Here is a 26,301-nt window from a genome sequence, read left to right on the forward strand (position 1 = left end):
TGAGGCACAGCCCTAAACAAGCAGACAAGACTTGGGACAATAACTTCTCAAGACTTGGGACGAGTGACTTGTCAAGACTTGGGACAAGAACTTCTCAAGACTTGGGACAAGAACTTCTCAAGACTTGTGATGAGTGACTTCTCAAGACTTGGGACAAGAACTTCTCAAGACTTGGGACAAGAACTTCTCAAGACTTGCGAGGAGTGACTTCTCAAGACTTGGGACAAGAACTTCTCAAGACTTGGGACAAGTGACTTCTCAAGACTTGGGACAAGAACTTCTCAAGACTTGGGACGAGTGACTTCTCAAGACTTGGGACGAGTGACTTCTCAAGACTTGGGACAAGGACTTCTCAAGACTTGGGACAAGAACTTCTCAAGACTTAAAACGAGTGACTTCTCAAGACTTGGGACAAGTGACTTCTCAAGACTTGGGACGAGTGACTTCTCAAGACTTGGGACGAGTGACTTCTCAAGACTTGGGACAAGTGATTTCTCAAGACTTGGGACAAGGACTTCTCAAGACTTGGGACAAGTGACTTCTCAAGACTTGGGAGTCTAGTCGTGATAGGGATGGGACAGGTCAAATTTAGAAGGAAATTTAGAAGGTAGTCTCGTGTGTGAATCACGTACGTCATTGCTAAAATAAACCCCTGCCTTGTCTTGGAAGTGGAAGTGTCAATGACTGATTTCAAATCAGATTAAAATTTCAAAACTCCTTTGCGTTCGTCGGACTCCGTGAGAGACAATAATAACTCTACATGATCGGAAAAATCAACTACCTTTGCACTACAATAATTTTATTCACCGTCTTTACACAAGCTTATAGATTGTTAAAATCACATAAAATTATAACATTTCAACATATGATATTGTTACATTTTAAAATGACGACATGTTTCGATGTTCATTCCATCATCGTCAGGTCTATCAATTAAAATTAAAAACTGTTGCACTTGCTGCCCTGCGTATACTGATTTGTTCTACCCGTTAGATTTTATTTGTTTAACCTCCAGGCTTCTTCCATTTAATTTTTGAAGACTGCGCCTGGATGTCTTAAATCTGCAAAATCAATTTTAATTTTCATATCCTGATCCCGGCTACTGACATAGGAAATGGAATAATTTTAAAGAATTACTCAATATATCGTAATACAAGCAAAAGAAAAGTAATCACAAAATATTTAAAGTATTATAACATACCGGGTTGTGTGTGAGGTGCGTGTCCGATATTAATCTACCAAATACGTTTAACATAACAAATTCTATAAAATTAATAAACGAAATCCAACAATTGAATTTTCATAATAATAAAATTATACAAATTTGTTCTTTTGACATCAATAATATGTATACAAATATTCCAACAATCATGCTACGAGATATTGTAAGAGATATTCTAAATAGACAGAATATAAATACAGATCTAATAAATGAAATTACAAATATAACTAACATTATTATTAACCAAAATTATTTCCAATTCAACAATGAATATTGGAAACAAGAAACAGGGTTACCCATGGGAGCTCCAACCTCGAGCATATTATCTGAAATATTCTTACAATATCTCGAGCATGATTATATAGTAAATATATTAAACAAATATCAAATCAAATACTATAGTAGATATGTTGATGATATACTCATGATTTTTGATGCAAAAAATACAAATATAAAAAATGTTTTAAATGAATTTAACAACATAAATCAAAATATACAATTCACTTTAGAAACAGAACAAAATAACAAATTAAATTATTTAGATCTAACTATAATACGAAACGAAAACAACTCTGAATTCAAAATATACAGAAAACCTACAAATACAAGCACCATAATTCATGCCTCTTCATGCCATCCAAATGAACATTAACAAATGGCTATTAATTACTTAATAAACCGAAAAAATACATATCCCATGACCACAATAAACAAACAAATTGAATGTAACATAATAAAACAAATTCTAATAGAAAACGGATATAATAATTATGAATTAAAACCCAAAAATAAAATAAACAATGTAAACAACATAAATGAAGACAAAAACGAAAATAAACAAAACAAATGGGCCACATTCACATATATAGGAAAAGAAACCAAATATATAACAAAAACATTTAAAACAAATAACAAAAATAGCATTTAGAACAAAAAACACAATAAAAAACATCTTGAAACAAAAGCCACAAATAGACACAACAAATCAATACGAAAAACCAGGCATATATAGGTTAAAATGCAATGATTGCCCGTTAACCTATATAGGCCAAACCGGACGCACCTTTAGTCAAAGATACAAAGAGCATATTACAGCAATTAAACACAATAAAGATCATTCAGCATATGCAAAGCATATATTAAACACAGGACATACATACAACAAAATAGAACAAACAATGGACATTATAAAAATAATACAAAACAAGCGACATAGAGACACCATAGAAAAATATCATATACAAAGAACACATAAACAAAATCTTGCATTAAACGACAGTAACATCTACACGAACAATCCGATATTTAACATTCTACAGTCCATCGACCCAACCCCCTAAACAACTTTCACCCAATATATATAGCCATACACGATACTCACAGCTTAGTTGCAGTCTACAGCTCCGTAATATCGGACACGCACCTCACACACGACCCGGTATGTTATAATACTTAAAATTTTTTGTGATTACTTTTCTTTTGCTTGTATTACGATATATTGAGTAATTCTTTAAAATTATTCCATTTCCTATGTCAGTAGCCAGGATCAGGATATGAAAATTAAAATTGATTTTGCAGATTTAAGACATCCAGGCGCAGTCTTCAAAAATTAAACGGAAGAAGCCTGGAGGTTAAACAAATAAAATCTATCGGGTAGAACAAATCAGTATACGCAGGGCAGCAAGTGCAACAGTTTTTAATTTTAATTGATAGACCTGACGATGATGGAATGAACATGGAAACATGTCGTCATTTTAAAATGTAACAATATCATATGTTGAAATGTTATAATTTTATGTGATTTTAACAATCTATAAGCTTGTGTAAAGACGGTGAATAAAATTATTGTATTGAAGAACACAAGCATGACGCAATTAAGATATAAGTTACCTTTGCACGTTGCACCAAGTACTACACCATACGCCATTCAAAGTAAGGTGATGAACGATACCGCAACACACACAAAGAGCCATTCGCCTCGAGTCCCCTCCAGAACAGGCCGCATCCACTCGTACGTGTCCGATGCACTGGCGTACATGAAACACAAACACAGATTATAAGTCAAACATACCAACCAGCAATCGCCAATGCTCAGAACTTGGATCCATAAAATGGAAAGAAAACAACACACTCGCACCATAATTTAACTGTATCACCCTTTTTTAAGTTAAAAGGGGGAGGCTCTTAGTGTCATTACATCCACCGGCAATCCCATTTTACGTAAACTGGATGTAAATGATCAATGATAAGGAGATATAAATACAATACCAATTTCAAAAGAATCAAACATGAGCATACATTTACAAAGTTCAAAACCACGACAACGAAGACTGAACCAATCTGACTCAAGTGATATCTCAACCTCTCACAAGAAATAAATAAAACACTCTCTCAAAAAAAAAGAAACTCGCCCTCAGTCTCTCACCGAGAGATAGGGAAGCTACCTTACCTATCCTGGAAATCCTCTTTCTTGGCCAAATTAAAATACCAATGCCAAACACATAAAATGAAGGCAGAGCTACCTCCAATGGAAAACATGGTAGAATACTATTATTATTATTATTCAGTGTTCTGTCTTACGACAAGTCCTTCAAACTGTGAAACTTGTTACAATGCAGATATCAAAACATCTTGTAAACATAAACAAGTGCATGTGCATGGTGGAATATTTCGCTATCTTGCCAAAGAATTTGATTGTGTGAATCATGAATTAGCACATTTCATAATCATATTTCTCGTATACTTACACAATGCATGTCAAGTAGACACAGAGATAAATCTCTCGCAGACATGAGGTCCTTCGTGATAACAGCCGATTGATTTCCTGTCGTCATATCAGTGAGCCAGCAAAGTGTTTCTGCACATACTCCACTCTTTTCCTGGCAAGCAGTAGTCATGTCAGGTGACGCATCCTTCAACCTCAGTAAAGTCCCATGGATCAATCAAGCTTCTTCTCTGCAGCTATTACCAGAAAAAAAATGCAATCACATTCAACACATCACCTAATTTAAAGGTTTCATAACCGATCCCCTTGCTCAAAATTAACCAAAAGCACAGAAAATATCCCAGCAGCTCCGGTCACTGTGCACAATACTCACACGTCAACAAAACTAAATTCCTTACCTTCGCAATTAATCACTTATTAATTAGTAAACACATCACATTAAAGGCTCCACAGCACTACACACATCACACATGTAACAAAACCACTCATTAACAAAACCTTATCACAAATAGTCACCACCCTCGTCTACAAGCTATACCTAACCTCCAATTTTGATGTCCTATGAACAATATATTCACTAGAGAATCATGAATGCCTCTAGCATACCACAGATACAGCAATTATGCCAATCTCTCACCGCACATAGGTCTTTCAACATATCAAATCTCACATTTAAGTTCACAACATCTGAAGTACCTAATAAAATTGGACAGACTCATCTCTCTCACACGACAACCACATCAAATACATTCTAATGCTCATGTACTCACACAACGAATGCCTCGTTCAGACTGATATCAGTTTCTTGCGGATACGATGTTCCTTCTTTGTCCCAGCAGGTTTAATCTTCTGACATCAAGTCGGTCCGCCAACTGTTACCGCACGTACTTCAATGCTTGTCTGGCTGGCAGTACGCAGGTCACGTGACAAACAGCATGGTGCTCAGTAGAATCTGAAGGATCATTCTGTTTCTCGTAATCTGCTACTCCCAGAAAGAGAAAATACAGTCACATTCAAGAAATCAAGACATCACACTCTTCTAAGAGCACACAGTTTTACTTCACCAAGCAGTTAACACTCCTACCTTAGCCAATGAACAAGCACCTTCCATTTTCAGAAGACAAATTCTGTCAAGTTCATTACAAACCCATTCACAAGTTAACTTTAAATACGGGTCACGACAGTGTCACAACCAGCGACCTGACAAATTCTGAACTCCCTCACTCACAGATTCATACTGGAGCCTTTCTTTCCTCCCCCCCCAGCAAATTTAAAGCATTCGCCAAGTGGGCCATTATTCCACACGTCATAATACTGCAACTACAAACTCTACAACTCACACACATCACGTCAGTCCCACGCAACTTCTGTTGCCACTGATTCAGTGGATATTTAACGAACAGTTCGCTTGCCGTCTGTTTGGAACCGAGGATGTTGATCGCTGTCTCCAATATACACGGCTCCCTCTCCTCGTGCCCCATTATGACAGCAAGGGAGTCTACAAACACCAGTCGGTCCATGCCCCTCAGGTTCGCCTGTTTTGATGTCATGGAGAAAGGACCTAAATGAAAGATTAAGAAATGGCAAGCCACTACAACACACCCAACATCTGTAGCACTTCTACTACTAAGGTGAATTCAACCGACAAGGGGCAAGAGGTAGCCGTAGCAATTAGATTTTTTTTCCATATCACCATCAGTAATGCCACTTTATCATACCTTCTGGAAGCAAAGGTGGAAACTTCACCATCAGTAATATAAATTGTTTCAATGTTGAACAATCTAAATTTATAAAACTGAACTCACCAGCTACCTGAGATATCGCCACCATTGTGTAGTGACAAACAAGGAACACACCGTCGTAACTCTTTCATGGCTGCAGCAACAAACACTCCTACCAACATACACAACAGGCCTTACTGGCTTTTCCAGATATGAAGCAGACGCTTTCAACAAGTTCACATACTAAATGTGGTTTTAAGAGAGATTTCAGGTTCTCACAGTGGTCTTTGGGTTCTAACACCACTTGGACTTACAGAAAACCAACACAGATTATGATTTTTAAACATTTAATGGTTCGCTATATCAGCTGCAGTTATCCTTGTGACTAAGCGCAATGCCATGAGGCAGTGGGAGCATGGAGGTACACTCCATGCATTCTCAATTATAGAACAATGTGGAGGTCAGCCTCAAAATGTGGTTCCTTAAACTGGCAAAGAAAAATCACGTTCTTCATTGTTTCTTTGTAGTCTCAATAGAAGAAATAGACAAGTTCTTTATTTCATTAAAACCATTTACTACTTTTCAGGAAAAAAGGTCTTCTTCTTTCAATAATGCAATTCAGAAAATAAGTTCATTAAACAATTTACTCAAATGGATGAACTTGCCTGTGACTGCCATCTGGTGAGTGGCTCTGGCTTGCTTGTCCTGCAATCTGCACGCAATCCCATGGACTGCGGAGATCTCCACATGTGGATCATCAGAACTGCAACGGCGAATCACAATGAGTACAGATAATTACACTCACATCCTAATGTTCAGTGTACAAAATGTTGGTCACAACAGTGGCCAATGCAGTAGCTGCTTCCTAAATCAGCAACTGATGTAAAAGGGACAGAGAAAATGGGAAATCTGGGTTTATGATATGAGAAAGAAATACATTACGTGCAGATGCCTCCTGGTACTGGCAGGATACTAAACACAAACTAATTGTGATACAGCCTCTAACAGGCTCACTGTACCAGTAAATAATGAGTTCTGGGTGCTCAGAGAAAGATCTATACCAGTGCCTCATAGACTGCCATGGGACTCGCTTACAATTCTGCGTTGAAAAGCCAGTGATTAACAATCTGTTATGTCATGTTAGTACCATCAGGCTGGAAAAACATCTTTTATTTTGTACACTTTTTTAATATCAAGAATGAGGTTAGTTTTACAATATTCTTCTGCCTCCAACTGCTCTTATATACCTTGGACAGGAGAAAAGCTGCTGCACTGTATTCTCATCTTCATTAAAATTCAGGGATGCCACCAAGAAACAGCAAATTATTTCCCAGCACTGACGACGGTAACGGATCCGTCGTGCTTTACTTCAGAGCAATACATGCTGTCTCCACGACCTGGAAAACACAAGCAACAGTTTCAAGTTATAACGAGTGACAACGCAGGCCACATTCACTGGTAAGGGAAGTCAAATGTTTTAGTTACAGTAACTTTCAAGTACTGCACTTACTGTAATACTCTAAACACCTTTTCTCCACATCAGGGCGCATGTCATATTTATTTCCAGAACCTTTGGGATTCATGGACACCAACATATCATTGACTAGACTTTTATTTTGTAAGTGGACTTTGACAAATCTCAACAATAAAATAAAAATTAATTACAAGTATATAATTTTTCTATAGTCTATGCTAACCGTAATAAACGTCAAAAAGGAACGTATTATACGCGTATCAAGTCATTTAATGATCTTCCACCAACAATTAAAACTCTAAATGATTTAAAGGTGTTCAAGCCTGCATTTAAATTATTTTTCATAATTGAATTGCAGAATCTGAAGGTTATGTACATTCACATGTGAAACACATCCTTGTAATTGTGTCAAAAGTACTGAAGTTTATATGTATTGTATGAAATGATTTGTTCTCCATCCTTTGGTTTAGTCCTAAGAAGGATCTATGGAATGTAAATAAACTGTACTCTCTAACATACCTGAACAATGCAATTCCTTATCCAAGTCACAAACACTACAGGTGCTTCGTTCTGTCTGGTTCTTCACATCTCCAACTCCAAAAAAGCTGCTTCCCCATCACGCACACAACTGATCTTCTGAAACGCTGATATTCAGACAAATTAGTCCTCCATGTCTTCGTTGATACCAGTAAACACACACTACAGCTACAGTTCACATGAAAGTTGCTACTCAGTACATCCCCTGATCTCAAACTACTCTTTGAGACAGACTAGGCACTCCCACTAAATCTATAACCGTACACCTCCTCGGAAAGCAAGGTAATCGCACGAGGGCCTGAGGTCTTCCTTGTGGCATTGTGAGGCATGCTACGAACACCCCATACTTGGTCACTAGGAATCAAAAGTGGGCAACGGCTATAGTATCCCACATGCTTGCAGGCACTCCTACCTGAAACAATACCAAATACCAAAATAAATATCCGCATTGTGACACCAGTCGTAACTGCTACTACGAATGCACTCTACACCTCATCAATAATCAACTGGCCAACTAAACCAACCCTCCATGCAACCAAAATATTTCACACTTATGTCCTTCACACAAGGGAAAGATGACACACATCAATTCAAATTAACTTCCACGCCCTGGCAATATATATGAGAGTAAATCTGCACTGGACTCAGAATGCATCCTAGCAACCAAAGAAATACAGAGGGGCAGAACGCCCACGCCATTTTATCATAGGCAGGGACGGCAACGTCTGAAAAACAGCGAACTCATCCGACCTCCTTGTCATAGCAGAGTAGTAGTAAACTACGTCTTACGCAGGAAAAGTCTGAGAACTGTTGGACAAAAAACAATCTTCCACGTGCCAAATTCCTGTTGCGATAAGAAGTGAGCCTGCCAAGTGTACTGAACATACTCCACTGATTTCCTGGCAAGCAGTAGGCTGGTCAGGTGACAGACAGCTTTTCCCCGAGTAAAATCCCAAGGATCAATTAAGCTTCTTCTCTCAGCTATTCCCAGAAAGACAAAATGCATTCACTTTTAACTAACACAAATGCAAAAATAAACAGCATTCTGATGACGCAGTTGATTGAACATGTACTTTTGTTCTTGGGGAGGGGGGCACACCACACACACTTCTGAGTATATAAATGTCACTTATCAATGCCGTAAACGCCTCATGGCGTTTATTTATTTGATTCCTCGGGAATCATCGACACATAACCTCAACCGTTAAACGAGAACACCCCATCATTCCGTAACCTGATGACAGCCCACCTAGATCGCTGTTCGCACACATAAACTTACAGCACCTCCAAGACTCCGAAGACTAGACTCACGCTTACCAACACACACTCACTCTCACTCACTCTCTCTCACTCTCTCTCACTCTCTCACTCTCTCTCTCTCTCTCACTCTCTCTCTCTCTCTCTCTCTCTCTGTGCGAACTTGACCACAGCGAATTATAGTAGCGAACCCAGTAAACTACGTATTGAGCGGGAACAGAAGGGCAGCCGAATGGCATCGGCAGTTCGAGACCCAGCGGATTCTTACAGTAGTATTAAGTGTAGTATTAAGTTCTAAATATAAAACGAGGGCAGGACTGAACCGATTTCTGATTTCTGCCCTCTAAAAAAATAATTGAGGGTTAACGGGTGGGTGGGGAGCCGAAGATGAGAGAATGAGGGGGTTATGCAAAAATATATTTATGAGGGAGCAGCCAAAGGTGGTCCAAACAGACATCATATCAATCAACAATCTTTAACCAAAATGTGTTCAAAGCACTTGAGTCGAAAGAAAAAATCCAGCCAAATAAATCAACAAATCTGTCATCTACTGGGCATGAGATTTTTGCAAGCAAATCCAAATTCATAACAAACACCACACGCCAAACTTACAAGTTTTAAAACCTTTATCCTTGCTTAACACACCACAAGCACAGAAAATACCCCGGCAGGTCACAGCACTACATAACAAAAACCAAAATCACTTCACAAATAGTCTCCACCCACGCCTACAAACGATACCTATACCAACTGGAAACAGCAATAATGTCAATCCCAAACTGCATTTACTTCTGTCAACATATCATCTCACACTTACAATCACAACATTTAAAGTGCATCCTATAGGTCAGGTAATTACACACTTCATTCATTGTCCCATCAGGTTTCCTGTTCAGATATCAAGTCAGTCTGCGAACACACTCAACAGCTTACATGACAAGCATGCAGGTTTGATGGTTTGATTTATTTCGCTGGATTGTTTCTTTTTCGACTCATATGCTTTGATGTCTGTATGTTGTTGGTATGCCCCCAACTGAGCCCCCTTTTATATATTTGTGCATAACCCCCCTCATTCTATCATATTAGGCGCCCCACCCTCCCGGTAACCCACAATTATTTTTAGAGGGCAGAAATCAGAAATCAGAAATCGTTTGAGTCCTGAGTCCTGCCCTCGTTTTATATTTAGAACTTAATACTACTGTAAGAATTAAGAATTAATACTACTGTAAGAATCCGCTGGGTCTCGAACTGCCGATGTCGTATTCCGCAGGCCAGCACGCTATCCATTCGGCTACCAGGCTCCTACAAGATTACGATTCTGGATCTTCCTGATATATCGATGCCCTGCATTTCCCGCTCAATACGTAGTTTACTGGGTTCGCTACTAGAATTCGCTGTAGTCAAGTTCGCGCAGAGATAGAGAGAGAGAGTTGGTAAAATTTGTTGCGTGAATCTAGTCTTAGGTGCTGTAAGTTTATGTGTGCGAACAGCGATCTAGGTGGGCTGTCATCAGGTTACGGAATGATAGGGTGTTCTCGTTTAACGGTTGAGGTTATGTGTCGATGATTCCCGAGGAATCAAATAAATAAACGCCATGAGGCGTTTACGGCATTGATAAGTGACATTTATATACTCAGAAGTGTGTGTGGTGTGCCCCCCTCCCCAAGAACAAAAGTACATGTTCAATCAACTGCGTCATCAGAATGCTGTTTATTTTTGCATTTGTGTTAGTTAAAAGTGAATGCATTTTGTCTTTCTGGGAATAGCTGAGAGAAGAAGCTTAATTGATCCTTGGGATTTTACTCGGGGAAAAGCTGTCTGTCACCTGACCAGCCTACTGCTTGCCAGGAAATCAGTGCAGTATGTTCAGTACACTTGGCAGGCTCACTTCATATCGCAACAGAAACCTGACCTGCCTACTGCTTGTATCACAATGTTGTTGCACATTAAATCCCTTACCAGCTGTAACATTAACTTCACAAAGTTTACAGAACAGAATTGTTCCATCAGAACTAAAATATTCCTCACCGAAATCTTTAATGAAAGCTCTTAACTTTGCACTTTCAGAACACCACTTTTGGCATCTGAACTAAATGAAGGATTCACTGTAAATGCCCGAGAAATGTAGTTTCAAGTAAGAATTTCATACCCAAAATATGAATTTTATCCTCAAAATATAACCAAAATGATCCTAACCATGAATCACCAGTATTGTTCCCAACAAACTGTGGTCAACCGGTGTCCTTGAAGATCTAAACATGATTTTGTGATTGTAAATAAAATTTTCATGAAGCAGAGTCCTTGAGAAGCTAATAGTAGATCATACAGTAAAGACTGCACCAAACCCTTAATTTAGTATGACTCCTTCTTGTTCCTGTACGAACAAATATCTTTGAACAGAATGAGCAGTTGATTGATCCACTGGTTGCTTAGCCGCCTGACTGTGATTAAGAGATCAAGTGGCTAAAAGGGTGAATGAACTGACTAATTGATTCGTAGGCTATTTAATAATTATATTTCAACCGTACAAATTACTTAATACTAAATGGGATTAGGATTATTGTGAATGGAGGATCCAAGACATGAAATTGTAATCTGAACAAAATTAAACAAACAGCGATGCAAATACATAGTAATTAAATGGCTAATTTGAAGGAAAAAAAACATGCACAAACAATATTGATTATATAACTATCCACTGCTAATACTAAAGTGCCACTACATTCCTTGGGCAACACCAACCACCCACTGGTTTCTTGATTTGAACACTTTCCCAAAAAAACAGCACAATTCATGAAGCTCCTCATTATGTAATTTTCTCTCGCTGCCTGTATGTTTCTCTTAGTTACATGTATTCTGCTCATCACAGACATCAGTGCAAGACACCAAGTTTAACACCCACACAAAACAGCAGGTGAAATAAGTAGCCATTATTATCTGTAATTAAGAACTTTTCCAAAAGCAGGAACTTTGAACAATGAAGCATGAACTGGCCTTCAACCTAATAGAGGAAATAAATGTCTTAAATATACTGTCTCTTAGTATAACGATATTGCACAGTTCAGTATCACCTCACAATTGAATAAATATAGTCATTTCTTTCACTCTGATGTTGGAAACATACATGGCACCTATCACACCGTGCAAAGACGTCCATTCGACACAGCCCACACTGACAGGTTAATATTTCCCACTTATAGGACCACAGCTCCCTTGTTCTGTAGTGTCCTCTGTATCAATGAAACATTATGTCCATGTGACCATGCACTCTTTCTCCTACACAGTAACAATTCTAAGGCCATGTGATATCCCCAATTTCATCATGATCATGTAGTGACTGCTTACCATAATATACTACCAACATAATAAACAACAGGAAGCAGCAATTACCTGGCATGTCACAGCATTAGTGGGGGAGCCTACACAGACAAGACATGCAACATAAATCACATGCGTTGCGCATATGCGCATGCCAATCCAAATGTTCTTGGATCAGCACACAAGAACAAAACACAATTCTAACACACATGAAGAATCACAGCAAGGTGAAAAATCACTAACACACTGTCTGACCGGTATTCTACACTACTGTGAATGAAACAGTGATCCACAGAGCAATAAAATTAATTTAGTGTCCTACAAAACAACTCATTACAAAGATGGTTGCCTGCGACGTTGCACAAACTGATTTTTACATTAAATGGTGCAACAACCTGCAAGACAGCCACCTCCATATTCACTATCATAAGAACCTCAAAACTCAATTCAGTAATGGCAGATGACAAAGTTAAAATGAACAGAAGATCAAGAGAACTGAAATGGTAGATATTCACACCAAATTTCACAAAAACCAGTCAACTGCTGTGTAACTGAATCAGGCTAGATGGACATACACATGCAGCTTACTTAATTAATAAGACTGCTTTATAAGTCATTCAAAAACCACTGGATCAACTGGCATATTCTGATACACTATGATCAGATTCAACTGGAAGATCTGAGGAAACTGACAAAAAAAACCCTCTTCAGTCAGGACAGCAAATCCCCTGCTGAGACTTGTGCATAGGACGTAATTCATTTGAGAAACAGGAGTGCTAACACAACACTGCTATAATTTACTGGTAGAATCACTCCTTCCCAAACGAGGATTTGCACAGAATAGTTTTGTCCATGTACTACACAACAATTCAGATCATTTTTTCCTTACGCATAGGAGATATTTATTTATGGGGGATTTACACTAGTGACAGACTTCCTTCCTGTTGCTATAAAACAAGTTTGTGTCCCAAATTCCCCAAACCCTATTTCCTTCATGTATTCTAAAACACAGGTAACCCACAAATTTAGCATTCTGTACTTGCTATAGTACATTCTTTTCCAACTGAAACACATTTGCTCATCTTACATTCAGTTCACATATGAATAAAATGGGAAGAACCCTGAGAGAAGGCACAGACAGACCACAGAAATCACGTCCACAACATTCACAATAACACTCACCTGCGAGCTTCTTCATACTTAATCTGCTGTCGCAAGAACACCGCATTCTTCAGCAGTTCCTGTATGTTACCAAGGTTATCCTCTGCCCCCTCCATAGACTTCACTGCCCTGGAGAACAATACAACTGCTGAAAAAACTACACAAAGTTCTGGGAAGGTCTTGTGATTCTCACTTTTCTTCCAAATCATATATATATATATATAGATAGATAGACACATGCACACACACCATATTTGGCGACTTTGTGTCAGGACTCAGGATCTTATTCCTTTGCCAGGCAGAAATGTCAAATGAATGAAGGTCTAAAATCACTAAGTTAATTGATTAAATAATAAGCTTTCCTTGTAACATAAAGAAATTACACTTCACATAATTCAAAATGTCAACTAGAAATGAGCAAGATGCTGCTACAAGCCTGTGGAAAAGTATTCACTTGGGAACAAGGTTCCTCTTGAATACTAGTGAACGAACAGAATTTCCTTTAAACCTTACCCAATGGCATACTCCACATCGTAGCAACGTCCCTGCAACTCATGATGCAGTCTGGTAACTTCTACCCTCTTCTCCACCATCGGGGGCAGTGCTTTGCAATGTTACGTATATAAGTTCAACATAAACAACTCAATCCATGTTTGACACGTTTTCAAACCTTTTTTAACTTTCATTTCCAATTCCGGGTCTGATGACAGAGACATCGACATGATTCTCAACACAGTTACGTTATATTACCGATAACAAAGCACATCCATATGTGCCTAATAATTATTCCAAATAATCGCATACGAAGTACAGCCGATTAACAAACTACAGTTCTGAGTTACAAAGCATGTTACAAACTATGGAACTTCTAAACTTCCGTGTTTAACAGTGAAGCCAAAACAGTTTCATTTTAACATTGGCAACGGCTGGAACGGTATATTTTATCGTCATTAACTTTTAAATTGGTGACAATGAAGGGAACCGGAACTAATTTTTAAGTGCGGTCATTGCCAGTAGGAGTCGAATTACATGCTTTGTTGCTTGTGAGTTGGCAACGAGTTGGAAGTTTTGATAAAGAAGTGCCATTCCGTTGGGAAAGATTCGAAGTACTCGTGCGTACAACACGTTGGGGAGTGTATAAATTAATATTTCGTTAAAAGTCTTGAAAGAATGAAATTTATAAGTATTTTTGTTCTCGCAGCCCTAGCTGCTTATGTAGATGGTAATGAGGAAGAAGAAACGGGTGCCAGATTGCTAATTTCGAAACAGATACTGAATAGATATCTGGTTGAAGACATGGACATAGTAGCTGGGATATTTAGATGTCATATTGTTTCAGAAAAATTATCGTCCGGTTGTTTTTGCAGAATAGAAATTTTTACATATCATAGGCCGTTTATGTTACAAGCCAAAGAATATGGAGCATCTCATGATAATATTGTATTTAGTACCCATATAATACCAACATACCTCATAAACTTGTTTGATTATAACACACAACATTCTTTGCAGTACACACTATATAATGTTGGCACAAGTACTGCTCTTGGTGTTAAGCTGAGTGACAGTAGCTTTCACAAAGAGGCCTTCACTTTGGTGGGTGGTCAGCTCAACATCAAGATTGACAGGATCCCTGCAGGGACAAATGTATCTCATGTAGTAGTTGTCAGACCAAGGAAATATGGATACTTCAACTTCACAGCTGCAGAAGTCAACTACAGACCAACAGAGGATGCCTCTGAAGTGAGTTATCACTTGCATGGACCGTGGTCAAAATTTATAGAAATGTTTGTAATTTCCATTGTGCTGGTCCTAAATTATATATTTAGAATGTACAGGAAGCCATTGCAAAATAATGAGCATAAAACACAAATTCTTCAGATTGATAAAATGATTTTCATTTTGAAACATTTAAATATTACTTGGAAAATCCATCTATGGACACCATACTTGTTTCTGTCTGCTTCTCTGATATTCAAAGCTCATAATTAAAATGAACTGAGGACTGAATATAGCTAACATCAAAGCTAAAATTGAATATTAATCTCCAAACTTCTTACAAGTCTTCCAAGTGGTGTTCCTCAGGTTTCACCATCAAATTTCTGCATACATTTCATTTTTCCAGAACTTCTTGACAAATACATATGCCACAAAGCCTGTAATCATGTAAAATTCCTAAGTTTATCTCTTGTTTTGTTTTTTGGGTTTCTGTTAACATCGTCACACACTGCTCCTGTAGGACGCAACAGAAATGCATAACAAGTCTTTCCGTTTCAGCTGCAAGTGGCCGTGACAAGCGAACCCGGCGAGGGTCTCATCATTGCCTTCCGTGACTATGATAAGAAAACCCTGTCTCTCAAATGAGATACAAACCCAAGATCTGCCAGATATGAAGTAGGAGAGTTAACCGCACAGACAAAACGTTTAACCGATGAAAGTTTTAAGTTAGTCTGTATAAAATTTACTCTCTAACAGTGCTGTAAATCCATGACAACTGTGTGATACATACTCCAGGTGGCAACAGTATTGCCATCTTTGGTGATGTTGTACTGGAACACACCACCGATCTTCTTGGCACGCTCTGGGTTTGCCGCAACCCGCTTTTTCAGCAAGTCAAACACACCATCCGAATCCAGCGCTGATGTGGATGCCTGCACCAACAATGCAACCTCACATTACAGTTTACAAAGCCACCAACATCATACACCATTTCTGCATGTCTCTAGGAACCTGTTAACTCTCTGGTGATAGAAAACGAAGGTCGAACATTGCCAATACCAAACAGTATCACTAGCTGCAGGACCAAGCCACTTTGGCACAGTTCAAACACATCTGTATTTGTCTAAGATCCAGCTTAATATTATCCTCCCCTTAAATTCTCAGTCTTACTTATGTCCAATTTTTTTAACAGGATTCCCACCAAACTATGCATACATTATGTGTTTTCATCTTATGAACAACACATTTAGTCCTTTAGTTCACTATCCTAAGAATCCACTTATTTGATCCTTCAAGATCCCAAATAATATTTGGTTGTTTTCAAACACAATTTAGGTTCTTCACACAAAGAAAGAAACCATATTTTACAACCATACAAAAGTGGAAAAATATGGATATGATGTAATTTGATCTTTAGCATTACTGAGAGTAGTTTCGATGGTTACACACTCTGTAATCAATAATGAGTACTTCCTGAACGTGTTAAATATTTATGAATACTATATTTTTAGCTTAAAAACAAATGCAAAACAATGTTCATATTTTCATTCTATGTCAGGACATGAGATGTGCCTCTGAACTACAAATTCCAGTTTTCACTTCCCTCACCTTGGTGGACCTCATCACAGCAGGCATAGTGACTGACTGATGCAACCAGCATACATCAGAGCTACTCACTTGTGTTTCTTCCATGACCTTGAACACAGCTACTGTACTGTACTGTACTGTACATGTTATCAAGACAACCTTACATGTAGGCTAAAGTGCAAAGTCTTTCCTGCCTCCTTGACAGTGACTCAGCTAGTCAAAAAACTTACTGCTTTTACAAAACAAAGGTTCATTATTCTGTTAGACAAAACACACACAAATGGCCATATCATGACTCGGCTCCACCCCCAGCTTCATGCCAAAAATTTTTTCCAAGTCTAAGCCAATTTCTGACCTAATGACATTTTACATAAACAAGTGTAGTGAAACAATGTATTCATGTGACAACTTCTCTTTGTCTCCCACAGTTCACTATTCACAAAGCACTAAGTGAACTGTACAAATCGTGAAGTTTCTTCCTCACTTTGCCCACTGAAGATGCAAATATCCTGAGAAATTGATTTGCAGATATTTACCATAAGCTGGAAATGTAACTAGGAAAGAGAAAACAAAGAAATTCCATAGAGCTTTTGAGTAACCTCTGAAGACCAACTAGATAATTAAAGAAAATAATTAACCCCTTCAGCCACAGTGAAGGTGCATAATATTCTATCAATCCATTGTTACCTCAAAGAAAACACAACACGTCTCCACGACAACACTAAACTAGTTAATGCTGCTTAGAGAAATAAATTACTGTTTATTCTGAGATCAATATAAAACCCACATTATATATTCTGTGGGCAAAATGCAGAGATAATGACTGTTACAGCAGGTGGTACATACAGTTACAACTCAGCTTTAAAGGGTTAAAATGGATCTTACTGAAGATGTGATACTAGCAATGCTGTAATGTTTGGGATCTTAACAAAAAGGAAACATAACCTTGTCACTGAGAGTAAGAAATTGCTAGGCTGAACAATGCAGGTTATCACAAGATAACAGAATATCAGTTACACTTTATATCGATTATAAACACAACTTGCAATCTGTAGGAACAAACACCACACAGCTCAGGCCTGCCTCATGGACTTATCTTGAACCACTTGAACACAATCCACAACCTAACACCCAGTATTTTAAAGATCCATTTTAATATTACACTCCCATCTATGAGTTGGTCTCTGAAGCCATCTCTTCCCTCAGGTTTTCCACACAAAATTCTGTACTCATTTCATGTCTTGCTCATGCATGCTGTATGCCCTGCCCATCAGAGCTTTCCTATCATTTTACTAAAAATCCAGAATTAAATCTTATATTTGGCTCATTAAACCCACACTAAATTAAACATTCTCCAAAACACAATTACAGAATTTACATCAAAATGTACATTTATATTAAGTAAGCTTTACATTCAAACAACACAGCTCAAATGCTTCGTCTTGTTTAGTAGCAGTGTACTGCATAATCAAATTGCATTTTTCTGTGAGGAACCTGCAATATGTGTGACCTTTTATTTCCACTGCGCAGACATGAAATTTAACACAAAAATTTCATTGGAAAAGCTGAAAGGAAAACAGTACTTGGGAGATCTACACACACACACAGACATTACTAAAATGCACCTTAGAGAAATATGATGTGAAGAAATAGATAGACTCAACCAGCTCATGACAGAGCATAAGGGCAGAATTATGTGAACGTGGTGAAAGGCCAGCAGCAACAAAATTTCTCACCAGCAGAACAACCATCATCAAAGATGATCTTGGCCCATCAGTCAGCCACAAAAACGTACCTTGTGCTGCGGGACGGATGCCTCGGTGAGATCGACATATGCGCCAGATATCACCACGCTCCCCGTCTCTTTCACCTTGGTCTGAAAGTGGATACGGTTCCCCTGTTGCCACATGTCAGTCTGTAGTGTCTGCCCAGGGATAACCGGCTTGCTGAACCGAGCCTGTAAACCAGTGACAGTCATCATTTTCTTCATAGCCTCGCACTCTGATGGCCTGTGTAGTGCAACGATCTAAACCATATTAATGGGGATATCAGGTTGCATCTCAGTCCAGTTTCTGACTATCCTTCTCAGGCTAATCAGAGTTCTCCTCAGTCCCTCCAAAGAACTTCCAGCATAGTAACATGAAAATTAATATTACTGCCCCTTTCCAAATTCATACCCATTCATTATCCTCTCATTCTATGTGATGCTATATAACCTCTGAAAATGAAACACATTCATGAAATAACATCATATTTAACAATCTCTCTGATGGAAAAAAAGTACAAAGAACTTACAAAGCAACAAGATGATAAAATTAAAAAGAAGAGACTGAAATGGTAAAATGTTATGAACAGTCCTCCGGAATTACAACTTAGAAATCTACTATCAAGCCACACCATTGCACCCTGCTTCACATGAATATCCCTTAACGTATCCACTGTGAATGGGAGTCACGGTTATGAAGTATTCCAACAGGGATGCAAGAAAATAGGAAAGCATGTGGAAAGAATAAGAAAGTACAATGACTGACATCAACTGAACTGTACATCAGACACGGAAGAGGCAAGTGAAAAATGCTGTGAACACAAACAATCCATAGAACAACAGAAAGAGGGTGCTGGAATGTTATCATGAGAATGTGAAAATAGGAAAGCCCCAAAAAGAGATGTTTCTATTACACACCTTTATGGCTTTGAATTTGGTTGGATCATTATCCGCATACTGCTGTAGGACATGGCGGGCTGAGAAGCCCAGCGAACACAGACCGTGCAGGATGGGCCGATCAAATCCACCAAATGCAGCCACATTCGGGTCAATGTGAAGTGGGTTGCGGTCTCCAGACAGTCGGTAGAGTGCAGCCTGCAGGAAATAATGTTGAAGTGAAGAAACATTGACAATTAATTTGTAGGTGTGTTTATGATCTCTCTCCATACTAAATTCTACAGACTTAGCTGCAGTGCTTCATTAGTCATAATTTTCACACACAGCAATAAGTGCAGATTCAAAGCAGTCAGCATTTTCAGTCTACATCAAATAATCTGAAGGATGCACATTTTACAAAGCTCTATCACCACAAATATGTCAAGATCTTAATTAGATTGTGCTTCTTCTCCATATTTCACACGTTAGTACTACTGACAGAAGAAACTAAAAATACATACACAGAATAAGAAAAGTTACATTCACCCCCACCCCCCCCCCCCTTCAAAGAAAAATAACCAAAGAGCCTCACACGTAACACATGCTTCCCTCTATTCTGACCTGATCAAGAGACGTGTGTTGCTCAACAGACAAATCAGGAATCCGCTTTGGTGGTTCTGCTGTTGGCACATCATAGGGTGAAGTACGCTTGTCTGTAACACCCTTCATTCCAACAGCAAATGTTGTCAGCAGGGACTGTGCCACCTTCTCACCACTTTCATCAGATGTCTCCACTGCAATAATGACAACAGACAGCAACTGAATTTGTATCACCTTGAAGACTAGACTTTTAAACCACTTATATTCCCCCTAGCCTAGACAGATCAAAGAAAAAGAGACACGTTACAACTGCACAAACCAAGTTGACAGAAGTTACAAATGGAATGATCATACTGCACAATTTTATCTCACCTTCCACCAGCACAACAGTCCCGGATCCCTTGTCCAACACATCCACCACCTTGCAGTGCACCTCAAGAGTCCCTTCACTGTTGATGGGACGCAGAACCTCCAAGTACTGCTCACCATGCAACATCTGGCAACATAGCAGCAACACGATCCTCCTCAGTCAACTCCAATTATGTACTCAATCGTTTCTCATTCCTTTGTGCCTCATCAGCAACCCTAAGGTTCATAATCCAATCAGTCTCTACGTCGAAACCACTGAACTATCTTTAAGTTAGCAGAACTTCTCGAATCCATTTAGTGGAAAGAAAGAAAGAAATACTTTATGATATATCTGCAAAAACAACTGAATACTGTCATTTGTTTACATGACCGAGTGGCATGCCAGTGGGAAGCATCTACACTCTGTGCAGCTCACTGAATCAGTGTGAATTCTATCCTCACTCTCTCTATGGTGCAGGATATTCTTTGAAAAACTGACTGTATACTTGGCTTCTCAAAAAATAGAACACTTTCTTTATAGAAGCCAAAGGTTCATCACTGAGTTCACAAAAGCCTGCCATAAGACTAACCTGAGCCAGCTGCATCCAGTTTGCTCCATAGATTTCTATCTCCCAAAAATCCATCTTAACGCCATCCCACCTACGCCAATGTCTCACCCACAATCTCCTCCCTTCAGGCCTTCTAACCAATATCTTGTAAACACCCCACCCCTCCACAATGCGTTCCGCATGTCCCGCCCGTCTTATCCTCCTCAATTTAATCGCCCTAACAGTATCAAGTGAGGGGTACAGTCCGTGAAGCTCATAATGCAATTTTCTTCCTGCCTCTTAGGTCGAAATATCCTAAACACTCTGTTCTCAAAGACCCTCAATCTATGTTCCTCCCTCAAAGTGGGAGACCAAGTTTAACACCCATACAGCACAACTTTTGTATCTTTAGTTTTCTTGATGTGAGATGAGAGGACAAAACATTTTGGACTGAATGATAGCAAGCATTCCCCGAGTCCACACCACACTGCTCAATTACAACTTCACTAGCATAGAATACGACCTGAATGATCCTCCGTTGCACTGAACAGAAAAACAACTCACTGCAGTATTATTTTTGCAGAAGCTGGATCTGCTTTCATTCCATGAGGACCAGCAGACTTTTAATTTCTTCCTCACTGCATGTACAGTGAACTAAACAAGTCAAGTGCGATGGAGACTGGCTATTATATTCGTAATAGACAAAGCACAGGCAGTAAAATGTGCCTTGCGTTAAGATATATGGACATGTTCAGCTGCGAAGGCAAGAAATGCACATACAGAGATGAAAACACAGCAAGAAGATTGTGAGGTGGCTCAGGGTTGCATCCGAAGGCAGGCTTCGAAATGACCGATGCTGAACCTTGCGGTTATCCTCAAAAGAGTCTGCTTATCAAGACATAACCTCACTTACCCTGGCAGGATTGAAATCCCTGCCACTGAACACCTCAGCAGTAACACTAGACTCCATCACGGCAGACACGCCTTGCAACACGAGGAACGTCGGCAACGCAGAGAAGTCTGCGTGGCCTTCATACAGGAATCTCAGGTCACTTGGGTTGGTCACAGTGCTACCAACTGCAATAAAACAAACACATTACTTGTCTGACACACTGTCACAAACACACGCACATAAGGGCACATTACTCACCTCCCAGTGCATACAGGATCAGGTCATGAGGAGTGTATTGGAACTTTGTCACAACACTCTTCTGGAAAGGAAATCAGGACCTTAAACCATGTTCACAGAATAAGTGTCACCAAGAAGACAAAAGAAGTTCAAGTCTGCACAAAGATTAGCCACCATCAATACTTGGATGGCAGCACCAGCCATTGCCAAAACTAATGTACACCTCATTTAACAAAATACTGGACCTCCAGTGGCGTAAGCCACAACTGAAGTAACGTAAACCACGTACTACAATTATGGCGACGGGCTAAAATCCTGTACACAATAAACAAAATTAATTCTGCTCATTCATACGTCTTATACTACACTCCCTCTATACACCTCCACTGGATGGTGCTTAGACACAGGGGTAACTTGAATAATTACTATCTGAAAGCATATGTAAAAAACTACATCGAGTCATAACTCACGCCATCAGAAGAAAGCCCAGAGTTCGAGTTCATCTGCTCCAGAACGGTCATCAGGGTACCAGATGCCTCCTGGATGGACTCCAATTTAACGGCAGCAGACATATCTGTCACCTTGCCCCAGTTCTCACGAACAGCCTCTGGCGTCACCAGCTCATTCATCTGTGCACGCAGCAGGCCGCCCGGTGAACGCACCAGATAACCTGAAGGTTGTCAGACAAGAACGCATCCTGATGGAAAGTTCTGCCGACACTCAGCACGGGAGGTAAACGGTTCTCTGCTTGTCTATCATTACTGCGCTTCATGGCTATTCCAAGCTGTCTCACTGAAATCAGGACCCTTGAAACATGAATCCGGTCATTCTACCGCTGTTGACACATCTACGGAAGTCCACATGCAGATTCTGCGACTTATCTACGATTGTGATTTGCAGTGAAAAAATCATTTCTGCATTTCACTGAAAGAGCAACAACAGACCCAACCTTCATGACCCTAATGAAATGCAGTCCTGTTTTGGACGGCATCACATGACTCAGAACCAGTGGTGTTGTTACAGGCATCGAGCATATTCCGAACAGGGGTGCCACTGACACTTACATTTTCCTGCCCAGCCAGCAGCAGACTCGATGATGGAGCCAGTCTCCTCACAGGATTCGTGACACAGCCACGCGACGACTGGCGCAATCAGCTCTGGGCGCAGCTGCGCAAAGAAATCTGTGCAACAAACAAGTGACTTATCAGTATCACATTAGTGTTTATAATCATGAGACAATATTAAAAACTGCTGATAACAGATCTCCAAAACATGAACTATTTATTACAACTGATAATATGACAAAAGGGTGAATATACTTCCAAAATGCACTGTTTGCATCATTTTGATGTTCATTTATTGTAAACAGAAGTGACACACTGTCAGGCTTTAGTATCAGCAGCACCCACCAGGTGGCAGGATGTCTTCAGTAAGCCGGGATGCCGCAGTTGGCACAATCACATTGCAGTGGATGTTGTCCTTCCTGCCCTCTATCGCTAACGTATTGTTCAGACCAACCAGCCCCATCTTGGCAGCACTGCAACCATAAAAAAAAACATACATGGACTCCTCCCAAGAAATGCATAAAGCGGCCATCGCTCACACCAACTTTCTTATTTGAGAACAACTTTTCAGCCGCACAAATTACACAGTCCTGAAAGGAAGAGCGAACTGGAGAGGATGTAGAAGTGACCCTCGGTTATATAACACACTAACCCAGCATCTGTCTTGAGGAACTGTGGGGGAAAACAGTTTCTACCATTTCTGGCAACCAAAGACAAACTTTTATTTTTATAAATAACCAGAATGTTAAATCAATATTTCATAGGCGGGGGGAGGGGTGTATTGTAATTAATACTTTTAAATCCCAAAGATATTCAAAGCAGAACAGATTAATGTCCAAGATATCACGCACACATTATACAAATGATCAATCCTATGAAAGATAAATATACTGAAGTGTCACTAACACCGACCTGTAGTTTGCCTGCCCAAAGTTCCCATATAGACCAGAATTGGAGGATGTCACAATGACACGTCCATACTTTTGTTTACGGAAGTGAGGCCACGCGGCTCGAGTTGCCTTGAAAGCACCTGTTAGGTGTACGTCCTGAATTAAGCCTGCAACAGTAACAAATGATCATTAAACCTCAACAGCACTAGTAACTAGACAAAAAAGCATGCAAAACCATCCCTGAACTCAAGAAATCTACCATAGTCCCTTTTCTTTTGGCCTCCTATACAAAATCAACAACAGACAAAACAGCTCGGCATAGCAGACAGTATTTGTCAAGGTTTTCCTCAGCCTCTCTAGGCAAATGCCATGGACAGTCTCTTGAAACTGGTCAGAACCACAATGAGAATAGACGCTTGTGAATTTTAACTCTTTCAGAATTAGTCTCTGCAGAAAAATGATATTCCAATTTCACTGAACTATCAGACTTTAAGGTAAAATGGCCCCTGGGACAGCTACATAATATCCAGTCACTGGCGCTCTTAGTTTTCTGACTGACTGACTGTAGCAGTCCAAATACACTGAAAGTACCCCACAATCTGATATTATGGCCAAGAATAAGATTTAATCTCAAACATACTCCAGTCTGCGTCACTAATCCTGGAGAATGACTTGTCCAGGATCCCAGCATTGTTCACTACCACATCTACTCGTCCAAACTCTTCCAGAGCCGTCTATATAATCTTCTCTCCATTCACCACACAATCATAGTTGGCTACAGCCTTGCCACCTACCAGAAACAAAACAATCTACGATACAGATGCAATCCCGCGGTGCTGCGACTTCACCGTAAAACAGAAGTTGGAAAGGAAAGGGAATCAGACGGAGGTGGTAGAGGGGGACACAAGGAAGCAGTTTGTAAGAAGGAAGGAGAAAGAGAAGAGGTGAGAGGACAAAGAAGAAACTTACATGCAAATGCAGTAGCAGCCAACAAGCATCATAATGCACTAAACCCACCTTTGTGCCGGATCTCTTCTACAACACTGTCTGCTGCACTGCTACTCTTCCCATCGCCATGGCGACCACCACCAAGGTCATTCACCACAACTGATGCTCCACGCTCCGCAAACAGCAGGGCATATGCTTTACCCAGGCCTGAAACATAAAGTCATGGCTGGTCAGAATTATGAGGAACTGGCACACAAGAAATGATAAGTGGGTGAAACGACACACGGAACTGTTCATTACAAGAAGTTGTAAGCAAATGCCATGATTAATACGATTATGAGACAATGGAAACAGACAAATGATAAAAGAGAAGGGTATTAACTCACCTCTGCAGTGCACACATCACATGGCATGTGGAGTCTCATCATACTTTAATATTATCATGACAACTTTTATCCATGGAAATGGACACACACAAACTGGTACAATTAAAACTGGAAACATACTGTTGTAGCAGCCCACACCCTTCAATTTCATATTTTTGTCTTAACAAATGAGGGAAAGAACTATATTTTTTTTGTACAATATAGTCATTAATGAAGCTGAAACCGCGAAGACAAGAACGATAACCTAAAATAATTTCGACAAGAATTAAATATTTCCGAAAGAAAGTCTTGCATACTAGAAAAGCGATCAGGCACAAACATTATTTTCGTGTACGATAATCACCTGCACCAGCTCCTGTAACTACAACCACTCGGCCATCGAATCGCAGATCTGTCATGCTTAATAGGGCCCTACAGAAGTCCGAACCTGAAACAAGACGAAGTTACGTGACCAAACACACGGATAAGGTAGTACAAGTGCAAGATTAACCAGTACTTCGTACCTTGTTTACTTTCGTGTGTATAACTGCGAAGTCATCGTCAAGAAATAATGTAACCGTTAAAATTATAATACAACGCACAAATTGCTAAATCTTACTACGTACGATAAATCCGCCGCTGTCTAGTCGTAGACTCCAAGACACAATCCACTACCACGAGATCATCACAGTTTGTGTGCTTGTTTTTTCAGACCTTCGCATCAGATACGGCCAGTCTGCTGTCTGACATAACTGCAAAACCTCTGTACAAGAAATATGTACTGTACTTCAAAACAGGTTACGAAAGTGATCGACGCAATTTCGCTAGTCATTCTTTCCCATATCGATATATTTAGATTAATGCAGTGCTACCAATAGTATCAGTAGATCTAGCGAAAATGTTCGAAAGCAACAAATGGCATTTTACCTGTCTGAATGTAGAGTTCCCAAATTGAGATATTTCCTTGCCCTACTTTCACATTTTATACATTGTATCATAATATCCCATAGAAACTGTACTTACTGCTTTTATTTTTCTTAACTCATG

The 26,301-nt window shown here is 39.5% G+C and overlaps 3 protein-coding genes across 14 annotated transcripts in view; 1 reads left to right on the forward strand and 2 right to left on the reverse strand.

Moving 5' to 3' along the window:
* The window catches only part of LOC147872005 (transcription-associated protein 1-like), a 28,474-nt gene extending 19,467 nt beyond the window's left edge, over positions 1-9,007 (reverse strand). Inside the window, exons 1-9 of one of the 12 annotated variants that reach the window (XM_087359409.1) lie at positions 8,929-8,944; positions 7,662-8,091; positions 6,916-7,065; positions 6,334-6,431; positions 5,753-5,840; positions 5,288-5,508; positions 4,718-4,929; positions 3,970-4,183; positions 3,113-3,249 (exon numbers count right to left, since the gene is read on the reverse strand). In XM_087359409.1, the coding sequence (XP_087215535.1) occupies positions 3,113-3,249; positions 3,970-4,119 (287 nt within the window). In that variant the 5' untranslated portion in view covers positions 4,120-4,183; positions 4,718-4,929; positions 5,288-5,508; ... (3 more) ...; positions 7,662-8,091; positions 8,929-8,944. The other 11 variants (XR_015538034.1, XR_015538031.1, XR_015538033.1 and 8 more) reach the window with 11 other exon arrangements.
* A 1,103-nt stretch (positions 9,008-10,110) lies between these two features.
* Positions 10,111-26,123, reverse strand: LOC147872006 (peroxisomal multifunctional enzyme type 2-like). Its single transcript, XM_087359401.1, has 17 exons — positions 25,881-26,123; positions 25,619-25,702; positions 24,959-25,096; positions 23,964-24,108; positions 23,397-23,524; positions 23,052-23,168; positions 22,458-22,657; positions 22,009-22,069; positions 21,772-21,935; positions 20,335-20,458; positions 19,984-20,156; positions 19,405-19,581; positions 18,517-18,678; positions 15,925-16,066; positions 15,476-15,571; positions 14,886-15,048; positions 10,111-13,544 (listed from the first exon to the last, which is right to left on the reverse strand). Exons 2-15 carry the CDS (start codon positions 25,671-25,673, stop codon positions 15,510-15,512), a joined length of 1,848 nt encoding a protein of 615 aa, XP_087215527.1. The 5' UTR covers positions 25,674-25,702; positions 25,881-26,123; the 3' UTR covers positions 10,111-13,544; positions 14,886-15,048; positions 15,476-15,509.
* Positions 13,544-16,667, forward strand: LOC147872007 (translocon-associated protein subunit beta-like). Its single transcript, XM_087359402.1, has 2 exons — positions 13,544-15,158; positions 15,693-16,667. The coding sequence occupies exons 1-2, from the start codon at positions 14,586-14,588 to the stop codon at positions 15,777-15,779; spliced, it is 660 nt and encodes a 219-aa protein (XP_087215528.1). The 5' UTR covers positions 13,544-14,585; the 3' UTR covers positions 15,780-16,667.
* Positions 26,124-26,301: the final 178 nt, after the last annotated feature.

Source organism: Zootermopsis nevadensis, unplaced genomic scaffold (genome assembly GCF_977971745.1).
Source record: "Zootermopsis nevadensis isolate Lab colony 2312 unplaced genomic scaffold, Znev_1.0 Znev_ptg000031l, whole genome shotgun sequence".
Lineage (NCBI taxonomy): Eukaryota > Metazoa > Arthropoda > Insecta > Blattodea > Termopsidae > Zootermopsis > Zootermopsis nevadensis.

What these genes read in the sequence shown, in the direction of transcription:
- LOC147872006 (XM_087359401.1), bottom strand. Translation starts at nt 25,673, where the DNA reads ATGACAGATCTGCGATTCGATGGCCGAGTGGTTGTAGTTACAGGAGCT. An exon ending in TGAAGACATCCTGCCACCTG is followed by an intron (nt 23,169 to 23,396) that starts GTGGGTGCTGCT and finishes TTTGTTGCACAG; the next exon opens with ATTTCTTTGCGCAGCTGCGC. An exon ending in AACACACGTCTCTTGATCAG is followed by an intron (nt 19,582 to 19,983) that starts GTCAGAATAGAG and finishes TATTTCCTGCAG; the next exon opens with GCTGCACTCTACCGACTGTC.
- LOC147872007 (XM_087359402.1), top strand. Translation starts at nt 14,586, where the DNA reads ATGAAATTTATAAGTATTTTTGTTCTCGCAGCCCTAGCTGCTTATGTA. An exon ending in CAACAGAGGATGCCTCTGAA is followed by an intron (nt 15,159 to 15,692) that starts GTGAGTTATCAC and finishes TTTCCGTTTCAG; the next exon opens with CTGCAAGTGGCCGTGACAAG.